This window comes from Apteryx mantelli, chromosome 3 (assembly GCF_036417845.1).
Source record: "Apteryx mantelli isolate bAptMan1 chromosome 3, bAptMan1.hap1, whole genome shotgun sequence".
Classification (NCBI taxonomy): Eukaryota; Metazoa; Chordata; class Aves; order Apterygiformes; family Apterygidae; genus Apteryx; species Apteryx mantelli.
In genome coordinates this window covers 139,067,228-139,092,059 of record NC_089980.1, presented here as the reverse complement: position 1 = coordinate 139,092,059, position 24,832 = coordinate 139,067,228, and the positions used below count along the sequence as shown (strand labels likewise).

Genomic DNA, 24,832 nt, shown 5'->3' with positions numbered 1-24,832 from the left:
TTTGTGTCTATCCAGGAAGCTGGATGGAGCCCAGGAAATGGGGATGGCTCTGGGGTATCCAAGAGTGGCTGGAGGAGTTCCCAAGGCCAGGGATGTTGGTGGTGGGAAGATCCTTTAGTTTTAAGGTTCTTCTTTGTAACAGTGGAGGATCAGTCCCCAAAAGAGAAAAGAATCACCCCCTCTCTCATTGTAAAAGTTCTCAGCACTGGTACGTGAGCAGGACTTCTTGCAAAGGTAGGGCTCAGCCACGAGCAGGACTGTGTGTGAGGGAGAGTCTGTCACAGGGGACGGGACAGGAAGGAGCAGGAGGACGTGGCTGTGTTTGCATGGGATCCCTGTGCACTTGGACAGTTCACAGATGAGGGGCTGGGAAGACGATTGGGCTGGTACCCGCAAGGGAAACAGCTTGGGCACCCGGCTGGTGCAAGCCCGTGTGCCCTCTGCCAGCTCGGCAATGATCAAGGGGGCCACAGGCAGAAGCAGAAGCTGATCGCTGCTTTTCTACTGCCCCATTTTTCACATTGGGGATGGAGACTTTAAAACACACGCTTCCGCTCCTCTCCCAGGCCAGCGGTCCCAGCTCTAGTGCTAGGAATGGGCAGTATTTGCATTTAAAGAGCAGTCCACTGCTGTGCCGCCCCAACAGATGTTGGGACTGTGCTGCTGTGCCGTTCTGCTGGATATAGCCGAGACCTTGCAGGCAGAGAACAACATCTTCCTATGCCCCTCTACATACACCCCTCCACTGCTCTGCACCCACCTCCTTCATTGTCTCAATTGAAGCAAAATACTTGGACCACCAGTCCAGCATGCTCTCATCCGGCTCCTCCTCTTCTGCTTCCTCTCCTCCTCCTCCTTTCTTCTTCTTCTTCTTTTTCTCCTTCTCTTCCTCAGACTGCAGGAACAAGGGAAGCAAAGACAGAGAATAAGAGGGATAAAATGGAAGCGAGATGTCTCTCAAAGTGCCAAGGTGATGGGTAAATCACTCGGGAAGGCAGAACCCTCCTGGCTGGGCCGCATCATTAGCACCTGCCCCCTTTTACAACTGCAGAAACTGAGGCACAGAGTAGCAAAGCAAGGTGCCCAAGGCTCCAGATAGACGGTGTCAGAGTCCTAAACCTGAGACGTCCTCACTTGTCCATCATCCCTTTCACCCATGCATTTCCCAGGCTGAAGCACCTGAATCTTACGTGGTACCAGGCCCCCCTGACCCAGCAAGGTATCCTGAGTCCACTTAGTGTCACCATTAAGCCTTTTGGAGCTGGTACCACAACCAGATAGCTGTGGTGGGAGTAATCATCATGCACCCTCTCAGGGTGCTGTCTGTCTGTCCTGCTCCTCCCAGTGCAGCTATGCTGTGAAGTGCTCACTCACAGCTATTTCCAAATTTGCAGGGACCAAGCCAGTGCTGTAGCTATGGTCTAAGCAACATTGCGCTGTCTCTGCCTTGGGATGAAGGGTCCATGGTGCCTGCTTATTTGGAGGGTGTTGAGGATGCATGAGGGTGGCCGGTGCCATTGCCTTCCTTGCCTGGATCAGGTGCTTCCTGTGTCTGTGCTGTGCAGCCCAGCCCAGCTCCACTCACACCCAGCAGCAGGAGCACAGGCAAGGCAGAGGATGGTTCATTGGAAGCCACACAGAAGGGCAGGATGGGGTGTGGAGGGGTAGAAGCAGGGATGCAAAGCAGACCCGTCACTTACCACATCCACCTTCACCACTGCATCTGAGTTCTGTCGCCAGGGGTAAAAGGGAACAGCGAGAGGGAAGAGCAGGTTAGTGGGGCAACTGCACCGCCAAAAAGCAGCTGAGTACAAATGCACACACACACATTTGCACAGTGAGCTGGGAGAAGTCACAAACAGCTCCCTAGGGATGCAGGAACCAAAGGCCTTGAATGAACAGCCCTGGCTGGGAAGCTATGCGTACAATCTGCTGTAACACACCAAACCCACCTCTTCTTGGGAGACCTCTGCTAATGAAGAGTCACGATCCCAAACAAAGAGAGCGTGGGCCTGGAAAGGTACCTGGACCTTCAGTAAGGATAACACCACTCTGCTCCCTTGGAGCTTTTTTTTGTCTAGCTAGGGAGGTTTGCAAGTTTTTGTGGTAGATTTCCTGAGGAAAGGGGTGAATAGTAAAAAAGGGAGAAGTACCAGGGAAATCTGTTTAGTCCTGGCTGCTTGTAGAGATCATACGCTGTGCGATGCTTTGAGAGGGCAGGATTGCTGCAGCTGTGCAAGTGGGACATTGCTGATGGGCTGCTTGTGTCTGCACCGTTCCCAGAACGATGGTTCAGACAGAACAGCACAAGGGCAGGGTTATGCTCATGGGTGCTCATTCCTGTCTAACTGTCTTTGAATGAAAACATAAAAATACCTAATTTTCTTAGCCAGGCACAGTCTTTTTCTGGGCAGCAAGCACTAGCTGAGCTCAGCCAGGACAGAAAGTGACTAATTTGTACAACTGACTGTGACCCCAAGGCCTTTAATTCCAGGCATCAGTCCAACTACATGTCCAACAGGGCAAGGTGGCCTCTGCTCGTGGGGGTATCCCTCAGTTATTTGCAATGCAGTGAAGAAAGAGATGCTAAAGTAGCGCTGACACATGGATACTCACAGCTTCCAGCTTCACCATCGTCTCCATCTTCTTGATGGCAACCTCAGGTTCCATATTGACAACAATCTCCCCTGTGGGGCGAGAGCGAAGGCCTCTGTTGGCCGTTGCCAGATAGCCATTGAGCAGTTTAACTGGACAGAGGACAGAGAAAGAAAGAGAAAAAGAGAGGAGGGATAGTGCAGAGTAGAAACTGAGAGCTCAAGCGAAATCCTACAGGATTCAGGCGGGAGAGATATGTGACCTCCTTGTTTAGATAAGGACCAAAGCAGGGAAATGAGCACATTGGTTGGGATTCAAACAGTGGCCACCTCACTGCCAGCAACACTGCTGGTCTTGCTGCTGTCCTCGTGACATTTAATCTCCCCTTGCTATAAATGTCCACAGGGGAGGCATCTCCATCCGAGCAAGCCATCCCAGGTTCTCCTTAGAATCACTGGCTATCAAAGTAATTTAGTCTAGTATAGAGCACAAGTCCTGTCCCCTAGACATAAAAGGTGCTTGCAATGACACAGCGAGTCCAGCCCTCCAGACTACATTAAGTGTATTGACTCTGTCTCCTCCACGGGAGCCTGGGCTGTCTGTCCTGAAAGTGTTTTATCATCAATGGAAATCTGAATACAGTCATCAGAGTTTAGAGCAAGGCCCTGCTGATCACCTGCAGGCACCTGCTTTAGGATGAGATGTTCCTAATTCAGACTTCAGTGCTATGTACCAACTGGATGACCAGCTTGAATGGAGACTCTAATGCCACACACAGCAGCTAGACTGGATTGTAGAACCGTAGAAACACAGATATGTTGGAGGTGAACCAGCCTTTCTTGTCTTACAGGTATCAGGAAGAGCAAGCAGTTATCACAGTGAGACCCATGGATCAAAAAAAAATCAAAAGGCAATGATAGCCTCATACCCCATGGTTTCTCAGCCCCTTGAGGTGAACCCTGAATCACAGTTCACTTAACCAACAAGCAGACAGTGTCCCATAGTCCTTACAGCCCACTACCCATATCCCTCTTTTCCACCTCCCCCAGTTGTGTGCAGTGTCCCGCTGATGACCACACCAGCCTGTCCCCCTGGGCCCAAGCCTGGTACCTGTCATATTCCAGTGTTGGGCCTTCTTATCTGGTGGGCGATAGATGAACTTTCGGAGGGAGCTGACAGCATGGGACCCCACCAGGGTGTAACGCCCAAAAGCCCGGCAGTCCACCACCCGAATGTTGAGGGGTGGGTGGAGCAGTTCATTCTCCGGGAGGTCCTAGAAGCAAAGGTTTGCTGGTTATCAAGGGCTGGATGTAGGCTGCAGGACATCTATTTTGGTGGTTCAAAAGGCCAGTAGGGACTAAAACAGGGATCATGTTGGAGGAAGAGGTCTTGTGTAACTCTAGTAGAGTTGAGCCTGGGAACCATCAGGGAAAGGCGATCACCAGCTAGGCTGGAGCTCACTTCCTTCATTATTGTGGGGAAACTGAAGCAAGGGGCCAACAGCCACAATTTGGGCTCCAGGAAAGTCTGGATTTTGGCCAAGGGCTCAGAGGACAGAGGGAATACTCACCACTTCAAACCACTTGACCAAAGTGCTGAAGTTGGGGTTTTTCTTGTAGTTTTGGATGAGGGCTGACTGGACCCCCTTTCCAGCACACTCAATGTCCACGCGGGGCCGGTCCACCTGAGCCAGGTTCACTCTCTTCAGGTCCCTGAGTCCCCAGAACAAGATCTAGGGCAGGAGGAGGAAAGGTGTGAATGTGAGAAGAACTGCCCTCAGCAGGTGCCAGACCTCTTTACTGGAGCCAAAGGAGTTGGTTCTTCTCATTCCCTGGGAGCAAGGACCCCTCGCTGCACACATAATCACCCAGGGAGCAATGGAGCTCTGAAGCTTCTTTTCCTTCTCCTTGCCGCCCAGGGGTGCAACATGGTCTCTCGCTGACACCCCATGCAATCCACCCCATGACTGATCTGCAACAGCCTCAGATCTCCTTTCTGATGCCCTCAGCACTCCTCTCCTAGCCCTTTTCTGCCCTGAGACTCCCTAGAGCAGGACCAAACCAGTTTAGCCCATCCTCAGTGGCTTTTAATTCATCACTGGCATCATTTTGACAGATGATTAAGTATCACTAGCGAATTGACTGCATCCTTGCCTCTCCTTTCTTGGTATAATAGACTAGCACCATGATAAAAAGTCCCCCTAAACTGAGATTTTTTTCCACCTCCTGCTCCCCTATGGCCATATTCACACTGTACATCAGAGAAGTAGTATTTATTTGATCAGATGCAAATGTCTACAAGATAGGGAGATAGGATGCCTTTAGAGTCGTTGAGGATCTGGTCGGCAGCATCTCAGCATAGCAGAGATACCTACAACAGCCTGGTGAGTCGCACCAAACGTCGCTGTCTTTATTGCCCAGATCACCACTGTCTGCCAAGTCAGCCTAGGGTGGGGAGCCCTGATGGATGTGTCATCCTAGCAGACACCTACAGATAAGCAAGAAGCATCCTATCTTTGATGTCTGAGATTGATAGTATGAAGCTCATTTGACCTAAATTGATAATTTTTCCCCCACTGATACTAAGGGAAAATCAGGGTGATTACTTCAGGTGCAGATGTACACCCCTAGTGTGCACTCCACTGAATCTCAGCCCAAGTGCCCTCTACTGCAGGCCCGAAGCTTGCTATGGTGCCCACAGTTAAGAGAGCAGGTAGTGATCCAGTCTCCTGCTTTTTTTAGGGCTGCTGCAGCCTAGCTCCCTGTGCAGCCAGTACAGACAGGTCCTTGCAATGCAAACATCTGGCTGTAGGTGTCTAACTTGTTGTCAGAACCTCAAAGATCCCTCCTGGCCTTCAAATATCCACTGACAGAGTCTTCTGCCTTACATCATCCTTGCACAACAGATGTAGCCCTCATAATGTGATATGTTTGAGTCCATGACAACACAGTACCCAGCTGCTGAGCATTAAAGTCTGGTGCCCCAAGATGAACCCCTCTTCTGCCAATGCAATTACCTCTACTCTGTATTTACTCAGCACCGGACGAATCCCCAATGGCACTGGCAGAATGGGACCCCGGTCGATGTCAGTGGGTCCATCGATAGGGGGCAGGTCTGTCTTACCCCCAGGTCCAATCTGGAAGAGATGCATCATGGATTAGGATCTGCTCAAATCCAGGCATCTCCTGGTCTGCCTAGTCAATGGAAAGAGATGGGCACCTACACAGGGAGTTTAGTCCCACCCTGAACTCCTTGTCAAAGACACATGGGATATATGATCTTCCTCTATGGACCATAAGATCTACAAGAACAAGAGAGTTTTGTTATATGGGAAAGGAGGCAGGAAAGAGGGAGGGCTTAGCTCTGCTACCCCTAGAGACTACACAGCAAAAATTTTGCCATGTTCTTGGGATGCTGGTGTGAACTCACACCCCTTTTATCTGGGACTTTCCCATTGAAATCTCTGAGAGAACCAAGACTCCCATTGGCATCTTCCATATCCCAGTGATGCTGCAGAGAGTTTGTGCTGGTGCAATGCTTTAGTAGGGTTCCCTGTCCAGAAAGAAGCTGGAACTCACTGCACACCACCTTGACCAGCACAGCTCTGCCGGAGCTGCCCTCACACCGAGCTGTTAGTAGCTGTGGTAAACCCTCCTAGCTTTTCTAGGGTGTATGAACTAACCACTCTTTGCAGTACCTAAGAAATATAAGCATGGATTAAACGCAGCTCTCCCTCACACCCCCTCCACATCTATTCCCTCCCTTGGTCTGGGATGGCTCTGTCCAGCTGGTACCTGGAGTAGCTCAAAGGCAGCCAGCAGGTCGCCTGCCGTGGAGTTGCCCCGGTAGATTTGGTAGTACTCCAGCTGCGGAGGGAACCGCGGAGGGCAGTACTGTTCATCTGACATCTTCACCACGGGTTTGGCAAAGGTGCGGCCCATGAAGTCAGCTTTGCCCTGGAAAGACAAAGAGAGCGCTTGGGCTTGTTGCATGGGGCTTCTTGTCTGACTTGAGAGACCAACAAAAGGTCTCTACAGTTAGCCTCACAGCACTCCCCAGCATGGTCAGAACAGGGCCAGCCTGCTGGACATGTGTGACCAAAGCTCAGTGCCACCTTTCACTGGTGGCTTTCCATCTGCCAGGCCCTTCCTAATGCACCAACATCTTTAAGTAAGGTGAAGGAGGTGGTCTAGGTCTGGGGCAGCAAGGAGGCCAGGACAGAGCACGGTTCTAGAGGGAGAGACTAGAGTAATATCTTCTTGCCTCCAGCCTCACATGAACTCTTGCTTTGCTGTCCAAACATAAGATACCAATAAGCTGAGTCCAAGAGATTAATGAGCAGCAGAGGCTCCTAGTTTCTTCTGTGCTCTGGGAAACATGGAGGAAACATCTTCCACAGGTCATGAGAAATGCTGTTTCTCACATCTTCTGTGCCATCTGCCTTGCCATGAGTGATCTCAGCGCCTGAATCAGAAACGCTTTCCTCTGCTGAGATTCATCTTACCACTGTGTCCTGGTCATAGATCTCAATGACAATTATGGGAGGGTCATCTCGCATCTCATGAGCTTCTCCGTATAGCTCCAAGTTGTCAAAGACCAGCAGCTGGTCCCAGGTTGGGCAAAGGGTTTCATTGAGAACCTGGAAGAATGGGAACAGGATTTACCACTCCAGCTAGGATTACCAGCCAGGGCCTAAGAGTCTGAACAAGGGGAGCAGACAGGACATTGATCTCAGTTTTCCTGCACAGGGACATTTGCAGTACTGGGAGCAGGGGGGAGGTTACTTTGAAAATATGAGGGGATTTATCTTGTGTCACATTACATGTCCACAACATAAAGGCTCCACTACTTCACGGTAGTCACCCCAGGATTCCTTTATAGGTAGTGGAGAGAAAGCAATCTCTTTATGGTGCAATTTTTCTCTTCCTAAAGTGTATGGCTAAAATAGATTAAATGTTATTTGCCATTTAAGGGTCCTTTTCTCTCCATTGCTTATTAAGAGAACTTAGGCAGCTCTGATGCACGTGTACACTGTGGCAGTCTGCAGTCAACTGGGTATCAATGCCGTCGCCAAGCAGAGCTTTGATTTCACAGAATCACAGAATCACAGAATCACTGAGGTTGGAAGGGACCTCTGGAGATCATCTAGTCCAACCCCCCTGCTCAAGCAGGGTCACCTAGAGCACATTGCACAGGATTGCATCCAGGCGCATTTTGAATATCTCCAGAGAAGGAGACTCCACCACCTCTCGGGGCAACCTGTTCCAGTGCTCTGTCACCCTCACAGTGAAAAAGTTTTTCCTCATGTTAAGATGGAAGTGTCTGTGTTTCAGTTTGTGCCCATTGCCTCGCGTCCTGTCGCTCGGCACCACTGAAAAGAGTCTGGCCCCATCCTCTCGACACCCTCCCTTCAGATACTTATACACATTGATAAGATCTCCTCTCAGCCTTCTCTTCTCCAAGCTAAACAGGCCAAGCTCTCTCAGCCTTTCCTCATAAGAGAGATGCTCCAGTCCCCTAGATATTTACTGCATCATAGTGTGAAGGCACCTGGTGATAAACAGAGTGTAGAGTTGATGGCTCATGGGGCAAGAGATGGGACAGATCCACAATAGGATCTGAAGCCTGATCCAAATGAAGGGGAGTTAAAAGTCTAATTTGCTTTGCAGATCTTGACCCAAGATGCTTGCATCTCCCAGAGTTCATCCCTGGCTCTGATGTTCTGATTTTCTCTGCTTAAGCATCTGCTTCCTTCTGTAAAATCAGGGCAAAACAGTACCCTGCAAAGGGGCAGCCACGGGGATGAGTTCTGGTGAATGACCACAGCCCTGGCCTGTCTGAGCCATGTCACAGGCTGCAACTCACCAGCACAGGCTGGTGCTTGCTCTGTGGGCCAGTGAGCCTTAGCGTGTCTCCCTGGATTCTTCCAGGAAAAAGCAGTGGGCAGACACACACAAATCATTCCCAGCTTCTATGAGGCTTGCTAAAGCTTGGCAGTCTTCAGCACAGGAAGGGAAGGCACAGAAACACCTCCTGCTTCCAGCATGGTCCAGTTTCTCCTCACCAAATAGATGAAATCTCAGCCACACAGACATAGGGTGGCCGTGTGCTTGTGCATGGGGACATGGGGTGAAAGGGCTGTTGGGCTTGCCTGCAGCGGGGGAAGGGGCTTCCAACAGGGATCCTATGAGCGCAAGACCTCTTGAAAGAGTCAAATCCCAGTGCTATGGCCACTTTCCCACCCAGGACCATGATTCACCAGTAGTCAGGAGACCCAGCCCCATGGCAGGGGAGCAAGATGGACAGCTGATGGGACAAGTATCACATTCAATCCCAGAGACTGTCCATTCTCCAGGTCAGGAAACAGTGTTTACCTCGGTGCATTGGCTCTGGGTGATGAAGAAGACTCGAGCAAAGGGATCTGAAAGACCACTACTGTCGGCAGCAAACAAACTCCTAGCCTGGTACATGTGCGCTCGCAGCTGGAACACCTGCTTCTCTGTGACAAAGAGAAGGGAAGTGAGACAACTTGGTACGCATCCCTGGAGCTCAGCCATGGAGAGTAAGGTTTCAGAGGCTCACTTTTGCTCAGAGTCAGCGTGTATGAAGGAAGTTGGCTCAAAGCATGGACCCTGAATGGATATGGACTTCCTCAGAGTCCTGCTCATGATGTGCAGAATGACAGCAGTGAAACGCGGTAAGGAGAAGGGTGCACATTTCCCCCACCCTGGTTCCCCACGGGATCAATGTGAGACCTCAGATTGGGACACCTGGAAGTATTTCCCCCTTAGTTCCTGGAAGCCCCTTGGCCCGAGTGGTGTTGAACCAGGGTCCCTCCTGCCTTCTCTACATCCTGCCCTCTTACTGGTGTAAAGGAGGCTGATAGGTGGAAAGGACGGCAGGTTTTGGCCTCTGGCTGTCTTCTTCTCCTCAAAGCCACAGGGCAGGCCACTCAGGAAGTCTTTGCGCTGCTTGTTGAGGCCCAGCCACAAGTAAATCTCCATCTTGGCTTGAACTGTCCAGCCTGCAGGTCCAAAGCCCCTCTTCCCAGGTAGCTGGGCACAAGGGACAAGAGAGTTTACAGGGAGGTAGGGGAGGCCTTACAGATTGGACAGATAACCTTTTGCAGCACCCACCTCCTTCTGGTGCCTCAGCTTGTGCCACTGCTCCTTAAACCCAGGGATCCACCCCTCATCATTTTGGATCATGTCCGCTACTCTATCTCATGCATCATATTCTTCACAGAATGTTGACTTCCTCTTTTTAAGCCAGTATCTCCTTTCCTAGCAGACTGGATAAGACACCTCTCTCCTTCCAGACATTTATCACCTACCAGACTCTAAGACCAATGATTCACACTTTCTAGCAACAAACTTCCACAACTACAGGTAGAGTACGGGTCTGTTTTTCCTAATATTCAATCACCAGCAAAATCTGGTACCCAACTTTCCCATTTCCATCCCCCATCCTCCCATTCTGTCTCTGCTCCACCTCCCTCCTCTTAGTTGCAGCTCCCCCAGAGAAGATGGGCAGGCACCTTGAGGAAGACAGTCTTCACTTTGGAGCAGTCCTTGCCCATCTCCTCATCCACAATGGAGTAGAGGATGTCCTTGGAAGGGATGCGGGCGTAGGCGATGCGTTTGTTGTTGCTCATCATCCAGATGAAGATGTCGGGAATGGTGTGCTGGGGCTGGGAACACCAATGAAGAGGCCTGTCAGCATCTCAGCCCTTTCTGACCACTGAGGCATGGCTGTCCATCCTGGTACACTGTCTGCACAAGCCAAAATGCCCAGTCCCAACCCATCCCCAAGTGAGGCCAGGGTTAGCCCTGGACAGGGCATCCCTGGAGCAGTTTTGATGGGACCTGGCTTGTGGGGGAGGGAGTTTCTCAGCCTGGTCCAGGGCTCAAGGCAGGGCCCTGGCCTGGAGTAAATCACCCGTATATTTTTGGCCAGCTGGCAGCTTTGCATAGTCAGTCCATAAACTGTCCCATGCCTTCCAGGTTTGCCCATACACTACTGGATTAGAATGGGTCAGCATTAATATAAGTTAAAGAGCCCTTCCCAGACAGTAACAGACTGAGTCCCCTTGCAGTTGAGCTAAAGGGTGGGTTTTGCCTGCCTTGAGCCATAGCAAGGCTGTGCAATCCCCCAGGGGATAAACCATCAGAAGGTGGCAAATGTCTACACAGTGTTAAAGTAAGCAGCATGCAGCCATCTCTGATCTTTGCCAGGTAGAGAATTGTTAAAGTAAGTAGCTCTTTGGAGAGCTTTGGGATAAAGCCTGCAGGATTTGTGAAGAGGCCTCCATCCATCCTGGATGCTGTGTCCATCCCAGGAGCTGTGCCCATGAGCTGACCCAGCTAACAGGTGCTCTCCATGTGGAGAGCGACTCACCTCATCAGCCAAAAACCGGAGTTTCTGCAGGAAGTTTTGCACCAACTTCAGCTTGTCTTTCATGGTGTTCTTCTTCACCTGTGACCGCAGAGTCGTGGCTTGCTGCCCCATGTTCTCCTGTGATTAAAAGGGAGCCCAGGACACATTGTGAATGAGAGCAGAACAGAGCATAGAGAAGGGAAAAGCAGCAGACAGGTCTCTCTGTGTTTGGGAAGGGATGGTGAGGAGACAAATGCCTTAGTCCTGCCATGTGCATCCAGGTAATGGTACTTCTGACACCCATTTGTTAACCTCATCAGGACATAGGAAGGGCCCTTGACACAGCGCAGAGATTTCTGTCCCAGCAGGATGTGCCACAGGACAGAGAGGTGTCAGTTGTGCTTATGGCATTTTGGGGTGGCTTCAAGCCTTGTGTTGAGGATAGTCTCTCCCCTTTCTCTGACTCCACTGTAAATCATCATCTGGCAGTTCGGAATAGGGAACACAGAGGCTTTCACATGTTAAGTTCATCACTCTGTTGTATGCAGCTGGCTAATGAAGCTGTTGTTCCTTGGTTGTGCCACTTGATCTTTGTGCATCTTCTTTTCAAGGAGTTGGGTTACCAGCTCCAAATGTCTAGGGCATATCTACCCCTGGAGCAGCTGTGCTCTGCAGGGTCCCCTAAATTCCTGCTTCCCGGTCTCCTGAACTCCTTGACAATAGTGTAGCTCCTTGTCTGCACTCCTGGATTTCTTTCCAATGCAAAGCAGAGTGTGATGGAGGGGAGGTAGTGGTGTGGACCCAGGTGTCACCTGGGACCTGTGCAAGACCAGAAGTGCTCTTGAGTTCCCCTCTTTAGAAATAAACCTCAAACCATCAATCCACAGAGACTGGAAATCAGTACCCCTAAGGACCAAATTTCCCCATTGCATTGACGGGGTCCAACCCCATTCCTGAAACTTCCTCCCTTTCCTCTCCAGCTGAACCACACTTACTAGCTCCCTCATGCAGGACTTGAGCCTTTCTCGATCCAGCCTCGTGCGGGAAGAGTGGTGCTGGTCCTTGTCAGCCAAGGTCACGAAGCGCCTGATGGAAAAGATCATCAGCATGAATCCCGTGAAAGCCTGCTGGCTCTCTGCAAGCAGCCTTGGCAGGCTGGATCTTTGCTAGCAGTAGGGCACTTTGCTGGAGGGAAGTGCCCTTGTTCCTTCGGTGTGCTCTGCAAACATGGCCAAGTCACCTATTTACACCCAGACCTGAAAGTCATGCATAAGGAGTGGGTATCGCTCAGATACCAGTCTGTGGAGGCCACAAGACTGAGTCCTTGTGGCTTTCATCACTGGATGAGGGTCTTTGGAAAGCAGATGTGAGTACCACCTTGCCCATGCTCCAAACCAGAAGGCAGCCAGTGTGGTGTTGTGCTAAGGCAAGAAAATGCTTGCCCATTATTTCATGGCATAAGGCAAGGTAAGCTTATGTTCTCAATCCCATGACCTCGCCCATAGCCCAGCTGAGAGCACACGTCTTCGGTGTGCAGCCTCTGCTAGCTTTTACTCACAAGCACCCACTGCTCAGTTCCTCCAGGACCCCTCGGAGCCGGCGCTCCGGGTGCGGCTTCTCTGTCTTGATCATTTCCTGCACATCGTTGAGGCCTTCCTCCTGGAATGGCAATGAGAGGAAGCGGTGAAGGGGGCAGTGGGGCAGAGCCCCGCAGCAGGGTGAGGTTTAGCACCAGAGCTGCCCCATGGAGAGCAGTCCTGTCACTGCCAATAGGAAACATCTACTTCTTCCCCAGGCTTTCCTGCCATAGAGCTCAAATCTGACACGTTTGCCTGGGAGAAACTGGCTCCAGTTGATGCAAATTTCACCACCTCCCCTGAGAGACTAGTTAGGCAAGGTTCACCTCATCTCTGCTGGATCTGCCAGGCTTTCTCTTTGCAGATCTCTTGCTAGGAAGCTTATCGTGACCCTCTCCACTTGGAGCCATCACAAAGGCTCCTCAGAAATTAGTTAAGACTACAGAGGAGGCTCTGCCACAAAAGTGGTTCACTCCAGGAGTCCAGAGAGGCAAAGCCTCCCCACCTTCCTTCTCCCTTCTGTGGGGACCTCTGGATCCGACCCACACCAAAATTCATTAAACTCCTGGGGTTTGGCCATTCAATTTGTGGAGTGTTTAGTATTGGGAAGCTTCCTCCTTTCTGGCATGAGTTTGCTAAAGGCTCTCTGCAATGGCTTGTCCCTGTTTTGTGACAAGCTGCAGAGGCATGCAGGGAGCCTGGATGTGCCTTACGGCCTGTCCCATCCAGCAAGCCAGCTCCATCCCTAGCACATACTGACCAGCTTGTCCGCAATCTTGTCCATGATGTTGGCATTATACAGCCTCCGGCGCTGGTCTTGCCACCAGCTCTTGATGTAGATGCAGGGCTTCTTCTCAAAGTATGGCAGGTGGAAGTAGTTCCTGCAACAGGAGGCAGAAGGATGCTCTGTGCTAGGATCGCTCCCAAACAGGAAAGGCCACTGTCCCCCACCTCTCCTGGCATGTTAGAGAGTGCTGTGATGGGGAAACGGATATATGTGAGCACAGGCCAGGAAGAAAGGGGGCTGGAAGTAGCTTATATGAAGTGCACACTCAAGGACAGGGACGCCAGCTCTCCTGGCACCCTTCCGCATCTGGAGTACTGTGTCCAGTGCTGGGCTCCCCAATACAAGAGCTACTGGAGTGAGTCCAGCGGAGGGCTACTAACATGATTAAGGGACTGGAGCATCTTTCATATGAGGAAGGGCTGAGAGAGCTGGGCCTGTTCAGCCTGCAAAAGAGAAGACTGAGGGGGCATCTTAACAACATGTCTAAGTATGTGAAGGGAGGGTGTAGAGAGGATGGGTCCAGACTCTTCTCAATGGTGCCCGGCAATAGGATGAAAGGCAACGGGCACAAACTGAAACACAGGAAGTTCCATCTGAACATAAGGAAAAACTTCTTTACTGTGAGGGTGACTGAACAGGTTGCCCAGGGAGGTTGTGGAGCCTCCTTTCCTGGAGATATTCAAAACCCGCCTGGGCATGGTCTTGGGCAACTTGCTCTAGGTGACCCTGCTTGAGCAGGGGACTTGGACTAGATGACCTCCAGAGGTCTCTTCCAACCTCCATTATTCTGTGATTCCTAGCACCAGACCTGTCCCTGCACAAGCCCGCAACTGGGCCAGTCATGGCTGGGGTAAACTCTCCCCTCCCATCTAAGGCCCATCCAAACTGCCCCCAGGGATGCCTTGCCCGGGTTAACCCTTGCCTCTGCCCAGATTGGGTTGGGGCTGCGTGCATTGGCCAGGTGCTCCAGTGTGACAGCACACGTGGGCAGAAACCATGAGTGAGCCCAAGTGAAACCAAAGCACTAACACCCTATGCTGAATGTTGGGGAGCATTTCCTATAGACCGCCTGGCATTTGCAGCACTGTCAGATTTCCATTCACCTGTGGGATGGAGGTGGCATGGAGAGATAATAGTCATGGCATAGCTAAGGGGAGAAAGAGGCTGGACTGCCAGGCATGCCCTGGAGAACAGGTTCATGCTTCTGGTCTGCCCAAGGCAGTCTGAGCATCTTCTGTGAGCCAGGATTCACCCCAGATAAAGCCACTGAAGATCCTGTTGCACTTGGGATCACCCTTAGGTAAAAAACAGCTACAACTCATCTTGCGAAGCCATCTGGGTTATTTCTAGCCAGAAGATGTCAGCAGAGCCCCACAGTCGAGTGTGAGACTCCCTGCACTCTGATAATGGAGTATGAAAAGCAGAGCCCAGGGGAATACGCTCTGTAAAACATTTGTGCTTTTCATCTCCCTTCTGCGTTCACCTTTGTGATGGGTTGGTTAACAAGTGCAGGAACCCCAGGTAGACAGTTTTATCTAGAATGCAGATAGTCTTGATTCAATTTAATTTGCTTCATTTCCCAGTTGAATTAAGTCATTCTGTTAATTTTGATTAGGAACATCTATCTGATGGTATAATAGTTAAAATAATCCACTTTAAGTGCATCTCATTAGGTTAAATCTGTTTAGCTTTCCTGAGTACAAGTCTTTTGTATTCATATCTTGGCCGTGGATGAAGCCCAGCCCAGACATGTCAAGACACGTGCCCTGATCTTGCTCGATTCTGGGCTTTCTGAAAAGCCTTCTGAAGCTCCAGATGCTTGGGGTAGAAAGCATCAGTTAGATTCACATTTGTAGCTATCATCTGGATCATCTGTAATTTAGGGTAATTTCGGGTAATTTCTACCTGCACATCACAAAGAATTGTCTCAATTCTACCGGTGGAGAAACTGAGGCAGACAGAACAGAAGTGATTTGTTCAATGAAAACCAGCAGTTTTGGCAGTCCCAGGAAGAGGAGACAGTTTCCCATATCCTGGTTCTCCGACACACGAGAATGAGGCATGCCAATAGTTAGAGGGAATGGGGATATACAGACTGACCAAAAGAGAGATGCTACAAATAAAGAAACTGAAAGGATTTTAAGGCTTTTACCCTAAACTCCTGCCTAACCCACTGTCATGAACTTCCTCCAGCAGTTTCTGCATCCTCCCCTCTGTTTGTGTTTGTGACCTTGTCTAGCTTTTAAGATCCCAAGGGAAGCAAAATGCACCTTATCCCAGCAAAAATTACCTTCTTTACTGAAATCTATGCCTTATTTCTAGGTAGACTTTGCCAGTCTCCAAATGGTCTCCATGATGTTTTTACGTGTCAGGCAGCTAGAAAAAAATCAAAGATGCAAAGCCCAGACCTCTCCTTTCCTCTTTCCTCCCTGACATGCAGAAGTGGGTTTGTGCATTCACATATTTGCTGTGTCATCAAAGGGTCCTAGGGAGTGATCTTTTTTTTAAGGTTGGTTTTCTAGACGTATGAAACTTGTACGTACAGAAGTGCATTTGCTTTTTTAATGCCAACCAATGATTTTTGAATCTGTGGTTAACTTTCCCCTAATTTTCTATAGGGGTAGAGTGTTAAGGGTGTGGATAGCTACAAGTGCTGTGCACATAACTGGCTAGGTGGATGAGAGAGGCCCTCTGTGGGGTAGGCTGAGAGGTGAATTCAACCTTTATTAGACATCAGAGAATCTACAACAGTGCATAGGACTGTAGGAAATGGGGGTGGGTGTTCAGCTGTCAGACTGTAATACCTAAGATGGGGTCTCTACAAGCAGTTATCTAAGCTCCCATCACAGGGCAGAGATCTAGTGCCCGCTGCTGCTCCTAGGTCTGGTCGGCTGAATGACTCTCCAGGCTCCAGGGACTGCAATGACTTCATCTCTGCTGACTCTGGTGGGAGCTCAGATGCCTGGCAAACATGGAAACACCTTCGGACAATGAATTAAGAGTTGTATCTCTACCCAGGAGCTTTTGGGTCTGCTTCTCAGAGAAGGGCCTGTTTCTAAACCCTAATTTGTTTCCCATCATCCTACAGTTGTTTCAGAAATCAGATGCTAATTCCCTCTCCTGCAAGAAAAGGGAGCACGCCCCCCACCTGTATCCCAGCTGCTGGCAGGAGAGAGACCTCTCCTACCTCATTACAACGCTGCAATGTCCCTGCCCTCACTTTCCCCTTGCAATGTTTGGCAATGTGGCCCTTTGGTGGCCAGGTGGGCACACTTACCTGTCTGTGACCAGGGGTTTCATGGGTTGAGACGAGGAAATGGAGATCAGCTCTCCATCCTCATCACCATCTTCCTCACTTGAGTTCTGGAGCAGCTCAGACTCCTCCTCGTCCCCATCCCCTCCCTCTTTCTTCTTCTGCAAGGTAGGTTTGGTCATGCCATCAATTTGGTTCCCATAGTTACCTCAGGAAAAAAGTCACAGGACTGTAACTCACATTGGGATTAAATGGACTCAGTCACCTGTCTTTAATTCAGGTTGGGGAGCAATCTTCTCTGCAGGAGCCATGGGGGATAGTGAAGTTCAACCTTCTGAAACCCTGACCAGGAATTGCAAACTAATGACAGAAATCTGTCCCCTACTCATGCCCCCTTCCAAGCCATTAGAAATATACATCCTTCCTTTGGTGGTTAACCTCAGGAGGCACAAAGCCAGGTTCTCTCAGCTGAGAGATGGAGCAGATCCACTGCTGAGAGGAGATCACACAGCAAAGGGTTGATCCGGGGACACACGTGGCTTGTGCCAATAAAGTAGTCACCACTTTCTTCCTAAACTGAGAGCCCTGGACGCTCTGTCAAGTGTTAGCATGCAAAGGGAGGGGAGAAACCCTGCTATTGGCCTTGGATCCTGCATTCTCTGTCAGGCATGTTACAAAACCAACATCCCCAGAAAACAACCAACCTATTGTGACCTCAAAGTTGATGGGTTTGTCACCAATCTTCCTGTCAATCATGGTAGCTTCCAGGAAGGCTCCAAAGAGGAAGAATTCCTCCATTTTCCCAGTACAGTTCTGCAGGAGGAAACCCAGGGAATTAGGATGGAAGGTTAAGGTCAGCCAGACGAACCTTTAGGAGGACAAGCCACTGAGCAGGGAGGCCCAGAAGGCCACATTTGGCACCCTGAGCACCCACACAGGCTCTATGAAGGGGAGATGCCACTGTCTGGGTTTTCAGGGAGACTGAGGGTTTTCTCTCCCTCAGCTTGAGCCATCTAAGAGGTAGGTGTCTGTCTGAACTGGTGTCTAGGCTCACCGCATGTTTGGTTTTTTTTTTTGAATGACTATAAAATCTGAAAAATCCTTGCAAGATTTGCTGTCGTGCTGGAGGATCCAGCACATTTAGCACAGCACTAAATGGAATCCTCAGTCTGTGAGACCAGGTGTAATTACCAAGAGGACTGAGCAAACTAATAGCAACACCCAAGACTTGTCACTGGTGACCGAAGGGTCGGGGAAGACTCACGTCGGCAACTGATGTGGCCTGCTCAACTTGCACTTCAGTGGAGCTGTTGATCTCTGGGTTGCTGGTGTCCAAGATCTCCACAGCAAGGCTCATCAAAAGCCTGGCCCGGAAGGAGACGCCTTCACCCAGACCCTCGTTCAGATCCTGGTGCTCATCCATCAGGGTGTAGTTCCGAGTCGAGCCATACATGTTCACCCATGCGGGGCCAAAAGTAGGCAGGAAGCCTGCAGCAGACCAGACACACATGTAGTGAAGGGGATGTGCAAGAAGGAGGGCACGTCTTTGTCTCAGGGTTCAGGTTGGCTCATGGAATGGCATCACTTTCCTGGTGCTGGCATGGTAGCACAGGCTTGATCATACGTGTGTGTTTGCATGCATATGGAAAACACATGCTTGCAAACATATATGGAGATGTTTTTTGTGGTGATGGCAGTGCAGGGGATTGTGCAGCGCACCAGGCCAAAGACAGAGATAAGCATCCCATTGGGCAAGCCACCCAATGTGAGACGCAAGAGAGAGGAGAAACCTTCATTAGTCACCTTTCTAGGGCTCCCTCTAGTTTTATATTGGTCCTGCCCACATGTGTGCTGATGTGTTTGTGTGCGTGTGTATGTGAACATGGGAGCCTGTCAGATATTCATCTATTCACAGCCATGAATTTTTAGAAAGGGCCAGTTGTTCTTGGGTATCTTTTCTTTCAAGTATCTCACTGGAGGCATGTCATGGGGCAAGGTTTTCAGGGAACGGGTGCCCAGTGATCTCAGAAAACCACTGCAGTGAAGGGGTCTCTCCCACTGGGAAGCAAGGAGCAACTATCTCAAGGGGTGGGGAAGGATCAGGGACTATTTTGCTAACTCTCTGTCAAAGGGATGTCTCTCTGCCATGAAAAAGGTGTCTCAGTCAGCCCCCCACATTAGCTTTACCTTTGTCTCCTTCATTAGAGATCTTCCGCAAATCAATGAAATGGGTCCCAATGGCCACATCATTGACTTTGTCAGAGTCCCGGATCTGGATCTTTATCCTCTTGCACAATGGGGGGAACATTTCTGTGAAGACTATTTGCTCATTCCAGAGAGGCTCGTAGCTGCTCTTCTGCACGGATGTCTTCCCCTGCCAAGTGGGAGGAGAAAGCAGATGTTTCACAAGGGTCTGAGCTCACAAGCCACCCACCTTCTTTCAGACTTGAGCTCCTCCCTTGCTAATGACTGTCGAAATGTGTTCTGCTTGTGACTCTCCTCTCTCAAATAACAAGCTCCTTTCCTTGACTGGAGACTGCTCCAAACCCCTCATAGTATGGACAAGAGAAGGGAATGTGGTACATGGCAAACAAGGCAGCTTTGTCATGCAGTTCAGCATCTGCATGCCAGGACAGCTGAGACCATCTTCAGCCACATGGTCCCAAGCCTGCCTAACAGCCGGTCCTGCTCATGTTATCATGTCACAGTGGTATAGCAAGCAGCTCACTCACCTTCTGCCCTGCAAAGAACACCTGCACATAGGGGTCCACCAAATCCTTGTTCTCCCCAATGAGAGCCTTCTTCACATTGGCCATGATGCTAGTGTTCATACGGGGCAGTCCTTCAGCTCGATAGATCTTGATGTAGAAACGAGCCCATTGCCGTTCTGGAGGAACTCCATCTGGAAGGAGGAGGTTCCTGCAACATCAACAAATAGGGCTGGAGAGAGCTGCTGGACCATGCAGGTTTGTCAGGAGAGGCCTGCAGAAGGGGGAGAAGCTGCCCCACTTTTGGAGCGCATGTCGTGAGGAGGTGGAAAGATAACCATTTCTACAGCCATATATTTTATCACAGTCCTGTTTCTGTCCACCCTCCTGATTCAGGATGGGGAGCAGTGGATTCATAAGGGAAATCTTATAGCAACCCATTGAGGTGCCCCAGAGACAACCTGCATCCTTCCAAAGGGATATAATCATTATCTGTAGTGGAACCTAGGGGAAGACTAATCTCAGCCTAGTTTAGACATCTAAAGCAGGCCAGATGAATGGGATGTTAGAAGGGCCTTTTTTTTTTTTTTTTTTAAACCAAGCTATAAGTGGAGCTGGGGTGGTTATGTTTGGGGGAGATTTGAGCTCCATCTTGGCTTCTCTTGGCAGGTTTTGTTTCTTATCTCTTCCCTGAGAACTATGGAGGATGCTGTGAACAAAAGTTCTAGAGGAATTGCTGGAGTTGTCCGTGATAAAGTGGGATAATATCAGCATGGAACAATAGTCCAAAATAGTACAGATGCTGCCTCAAGCCCTTTAGCCTCCAGCAAGTCAAGAAGGTTGCACTAGCATTTTGCTACTAGTGTGATGAGCTTAGTTTCTAACTACTTGGACAGAAGCTGAGAGATGCACTTGAAAGTCTGTGATTGCACTTGGAGATATTCAATTAGCTTGAAACATTCAGGGCTGGGATTAAGTTTTAAACTCTCTTGACTTTTCATGCATGGCCTTTTAGATGCTCCGGGGAGTCGAAGAGCTCTGCCCACTCATGCCACCTGGGAAACACTTACACAAACTTCTCCCCTCTGTCCTGGCAGTGGGTAATGAGACCCCCATCCATCATATCCCGTTTTCCCTTCACTCTCCTGTGGTTCCCATCCAAGGGCCAACAGGAGCATTAGTTAAGCAGTGCGGACATCATCTTGGTTCACATCAGGCTGGTGCCGGTATAGAGAAGTGAACAACCAGCAGCAGATGATCTGAACTGATATAAATGACTGATCTGTATTGATGTGACCAGGATTTGCACCAGTAATCCATCAATTATTCTCTCTGAGAAGCAACCTGTTTGGCACTTCTGATTTCACTGCACAAGGTAAGTATGGGTATTAGAGGGGCTGTCAGCCTAATCTGGAAGTGATGCTGTCTTCATTGAATAATCCAAAATAAAGAGACATGAAAAGCTCATAGCTCATTCCCAAGTAAGGTTATATGAAACTGGCTCTATAAAACCTTACCCCTCAATATCATCCTCATCCGTCTCATTGGCTTTGTGTGGTGTCTTGATGTTGTCCCCTTTCCCTACCACAGCAATGTCACACTTCAGGTAACCTTTCAATCCAGCACTGAGGTCCTCAGGGTCAGAAAGGATGGCCCATTTGTGGTAGAACTGGTGCTCTGAAAGCCATAGAACAAGACAGCCATTTATCAGAATTACAGGAATTACTGTGAGGGCTGGAAACGTCTGTCCACTTGAGTGGGGAAGCCTGCATGTATGCATAAGAGACATCTTCAGGTGTGAGGAATTCCAGACAGAACCCACTGAAAAATCCATTAGAAAAAATCTGTCTCATGTTGAAAACTGAGAAGCAATGGGAGAAACTGTCTGTAGAGGGGTGGAGTTTCCATCACTGGACATTTTTAAGGCCTAGTGTGCCTCCTGGATGTGTGAGAAAGATTTGATCCTTCTGTGGAGTGGGCCAGACTACATGCTCTCTTAAGATCCCTTCCGGCATCATTTGCTGAGCATCCCTGAAATGGAAACTCTGGAGGCTTCATTTGCACCCTAGGTCTCAGGACTCTTCACAGAGGCAGAGTGCTGCAAAAGGCCTGATGCATAAGCAAAGATAAAATCCCAGTGATTTTGGAGGTATCTTTTCTAAAGCGAAGTTTCAGGTGTTCCTTATTCTGGCGTGCTGCAAGCGCTGGGCCCTCCAAGGAGCAATGCTGTTCTGTACAAAACAGGCATTTCTTAGTCTCTTGGATATGTGTTTGCTTCATCAGCCTCCCAGACAGGTCCAGTATGATTCACTGATTAAGTGACTGAGCTTTTCAGGCAGAAGTGCACTGGAGAGGCTGTCAGGGAGGAGGGCTGATCCTTCCCGGGAGCAAGGGTACTGACTGAACGACCTCTCCAGAGACCCTTCTGTACCTCTTTTATACAATTCTCGGAACTAATCCCAACCACACCAGCTCTTGCTGCACACGCCAAGCACAGGATGCCAAAAGCTTTCACATTTCTTTTATGGTTCTATAAAACAGGCTTCCCTGAAACAGATGTGCTATAAACAAAGCCCACGATAGCACAACGGATTTTATTAGCACTCGTTGGGTCCATCTGTGCTAAGTCGAGGCAGGCTTTATCATCAGTGAACAACACGACATTCTCACAGCAACTCTAATTAACCTCTTTCTTTGCACACTGGGCATCTTCCTGTCTTGGTTTAAATGCCAGCCACAGAGGGCAAGATCCAGCCCACGACTTTCAGCTAGCTGAAAGGTCAATATCTTGCCTAAGAAAGACATCCAAGCTTCTTCAGGGGTCAACAGAGAAAGACTGGCAAATGGTATTCTGGAGGTGCTGATGGCTCTTTTCTGGCTGCAGAAGGAGCCTAGATGATGTGCTTATGTCGAGGATACTACAATTAGGTTAACTAAGTGTCACCCAAGGAAACTAGTGACTGCCTGGCTACCTTGCAAAGACACTTACTTGATGGTGCAGGTAGGCATATATGACCAGTTGCAAATTGTGGTTACATACCAGGCTGGGTGTAAACAGTTCCAACATCCATCTTGAAGGAGCCTACCAAAGTCCCACTGCGCAAGAGATTTTTTGAGTGGATCACCTGGAAATTGAGGGAGAAAAACAAGTCAGAGGTTTTTTGTTTTTTTGTTTTTTTCTGTGCCCAGCCTTACTGGGAGGGGTAGGGCTGTTTCTAGAAGCGTTCAGTGTCAAACATTAAAGGATTTGATGCATTTTGCTTGGTTTGTGCAGGAGATAATATCACATTATGAGGCACAGTGGGGTTGGCAGCTCTTGTTTAGCAGTCTTGCAAGCAAGTGTATACTTGGATTCAATAGAAAAAAAAATGTAAAAAAAAAAATCATATTTGAAACAAGATGCAGTTTCACTGCAAACACTGGGATATTTTCCTGAAGGAAGTGTCTCAAAGATGCTTGAAATCTATGCTTTAATTCCCTTCCTGGGAGAAATTACACAGCCAGACTGTGCATGGAATAGATGTGGATACTCCTAACTAGCCTGCTTTGGTCTGTGAATCTATGAATCTTATTCCTAGTCTTCCTTTGCGGCTCTGGGGAGAGCTGGAGTGTCTGCTTTGCACTCATTATTTGCAGTTCTGAATTTCCTCAATGGCTATAGCCAGTCTCATGCTTCAGGGAATCCACTGGCAGGCTCAGGAAGGTCTTGCTTCTCCCCAAGCCTAAATACATCCTTAGACAGGTTTAGTTTTGCCTAGCTCTGAAATACCAGAGATCAGCCACAGAAGAAGATAGGGAACGTGAGTGGAGCTGTGTGGCTGCAGCAATAAGGACAGTGACGGAGAGAGGGATCAGGGGGTCTGCAAAGGAGATGAGGTTTGTAGGACGTGAAGTCTGAGAGAGGGGGACTGAGCACCTCAGCTCCTGTCAGGGGTCTCACATCAAGGGTCTTAAATCCATCCCAAAACATAAGCAAAATGTGTTGGTTTCCACCAAAGCCCAGTGAAAAGGACAACACAACCGTGCTCACTTACAGACAGCTTGATGATCTTATCAAACATGACATCTGGGGGAACGTGGAAATCGAAGACGAAGTACTGAAAGAGAAAGGGCATGTGTGAAAGCAGGAAAGGAGGCATGGGCTCCTTTTGGATTGAAAGATAATGTTATGGTTCACACCCCACCAACAGAGACGTGTCTGCAGCTCACGTCACAGCTGGAGAGAGAGCCATGTCAGCTCAACAACTGACAGCATCAGTAGTCTGAGAAACCAGAAGAAAGCATTAACTTCTTGGAAAAACTGAGAAAGTGGGCACAGGCTCATTTAATTTGACACTGATCAAGGGAGTGTATTTTTTTTTTTAAAAAACCATTTTGTAAAGTACTGGAGGGCAAAGGCTTCATCTCTCCATCTGCATGGTTTGAGATTTCATCTTACTCTAGAAAAAGGTGACAGAAGAAAAAAAAACAAATGACAACAAATTACATTTATTTGACTAACAGCAATGCAGGGCCTGAGGAGCAGTGAGCCTGGAGCAGCACCTTGGAAAAGACTCAGCTCACCTCGTTGTAGTAAGGGCAATTAGTCGATTCCTTCATGGACGTGTATTTCTTTTCATCTCCAACCTCCACGCAGACCACGGGGTCCATGTTGAGCCCAACCAGCTGCCGTGCCTCGATGATTGTTATGCTGACCTGGAGAGAGAGATTCATGGACCTCCACCTTGGCTGCCCTAACCCATGTCTCCGCCTGGCTCTCCTCTCCAAGGCGCTTTCAGCACTGGGGTGACAGCTGAGCGGTGTCTCCTCATCACACAAAAGGGACAGGGCTGCTCTTACAAGCCTGAGCGAGCTGCGGCATGGCATGGGAGGCGGGAGCATCAGGGCATCCCTACCCATTCAGATAGGTCTTCTGCTCTGAGAGCACGTAAGGCGCAAAGTTGAACTGATTTAGCTAAGCTGCAGGAGCTGAGGCTCTGCTGCTGATGTCCTAACTGGCTTAACTTGCTTCTGCTAAAAAAACACAAAGGGTAAACTGCTCATAGAGGGAGGCTGATAAAAGGCAGCTGAGCCCTCTAAGGAAGAGGACAAGACCACCTGGCATTTGTTGCTGCACAAACTGACTTACTGCAGAGGAGCTGAGCTGCAAACGCAACTTCCTATCCCTCACCCAAAGCTGCACCGGCTTAATGAACCCAGCTCAATTTTGTTCCTCATCTAAAGTGCAGCAAACAGTGAACACCTCTAGATTCCTTCTGAGGAGGCAAATCTCTCTCCTCCGAGACCTCGTCTCTATCCCTGCCCCTACCCATACCGACTCCTCTAAATCACTTTCTGGGCAGCATCCTTCATTAACAGTTCACTCTGACCCATCCTTCCATCCCCACTACTGCCAGAGACCAAGGCATTTTCTTGAGGTTTCCCAGTGATAGGGCCTGCAAGATAAAGTTATTTCCTCAAATTTTTAAGTGTTCCACAAAAGCCAATTATTAAAGGAAAGCAGAGATGTGAAGGTCTGCCAAGCAAGCACCCTGTT

The 24,832-nt window shown here is 49.4% G+C and overlaps 1 protein-coding gene across 1 annotated transcript in view; it reads right to left on the bottom strand.

Moving 5' to 3' along the window:
- OTOF (otoferlin) overlaps positions 1 to 24,832 on the bottom strand; it is a 118,621-nt gene that overhangs the window by 17,004 nt on the left and 76,785 nt on the right. The window contains exons 15-38 of the mRNA XM_067294892.1: positions 23,860 to 23,991; positions 23,331 to 23,393; positions 22,337 to 22,421; positions 20,814 to 20,973; positions 19,321 to 19,507; positions 18,776 to 18,962; positions 17,853 to 18,076; positions 17,293 to 17,401; positions 16,613 to 16,796; positions 13,309 to 13,429; positions 12,530 to 12,630; positions 11,967 to 12,057; positions 10,993 to 11,109; positions 10,133 to 10,285; positions 9,461 to 9,650; positions 8,970 to 9,094; positions 7,100 to 7,234; positions 6,390 to 6,551; positions 5,612 to 5,731; positions 4,166 to 4,327; positions 3,706 to 3,868; positions 2,617 to 2,747; positions 1,701 to 1,730; positions 761 to 895 (exon numbers count right to left, since the gene is read on the bottom strand). Of these exons, the coding sequence (XP_067150993.1) occupies positions 761 to 895; positions 1,701 to 1,730; positions 2,617 to 2,747; positions 3,706 to 3,868; positions 4,166 to 4,327; positions 5,612 to 5,731; positions 6,390 to 6,551; positions 7,100 to 7,234; positions 8,970 to 9,094; positions 9,461 to 9,650; positions 10,133 to 10,285; positions 10,993 to 11,109; positions 11,967 to 12,057; positions 12,530 to 12,630; positions 13,309 to 13,429; positions 16,613 to 16,796; positions 17,293 to 17,401; positions 17,853 to 18,076; positions 18,776 to 18,962; positions 19,321 to 19,507; positions 20,814 to 20,973; positions 22,337 to 22,421; positions 23,331 to 23,393; positions 23,860 to 23,991 (3,267 nt within the window). The remainder of the gene's footprint in view (positions 1 to 760; positions 896 to 1,700; positions 1,731 to 2,616; positions 2,748 to 3,705; positions 3,869 to 4,165; positions 4,328 to 5,611; positions 5,732 to 6,389; positions 6,552 to 7,099; positions 7,235 to 8,969; positions 9,095 to 9,460; positions 9,651 to 10,132; positions 10,286 to 10,992; positions 11,110 to 11,966; positions 12,058 to 12,529; positions 12,631 to 13,308; positions 13,430 to 16,612; positions 16,797 to 17,292; positions 17,402 to 17,852; positions 18,077 to 18,775; positions 18,963 to 19,320; positions 19,508 to 20,813; positions 20,974 to 22,336; positions 22,422 to 23,330; positions 23,394 to 23,859; positions 23,992 to 24,832) is intronic.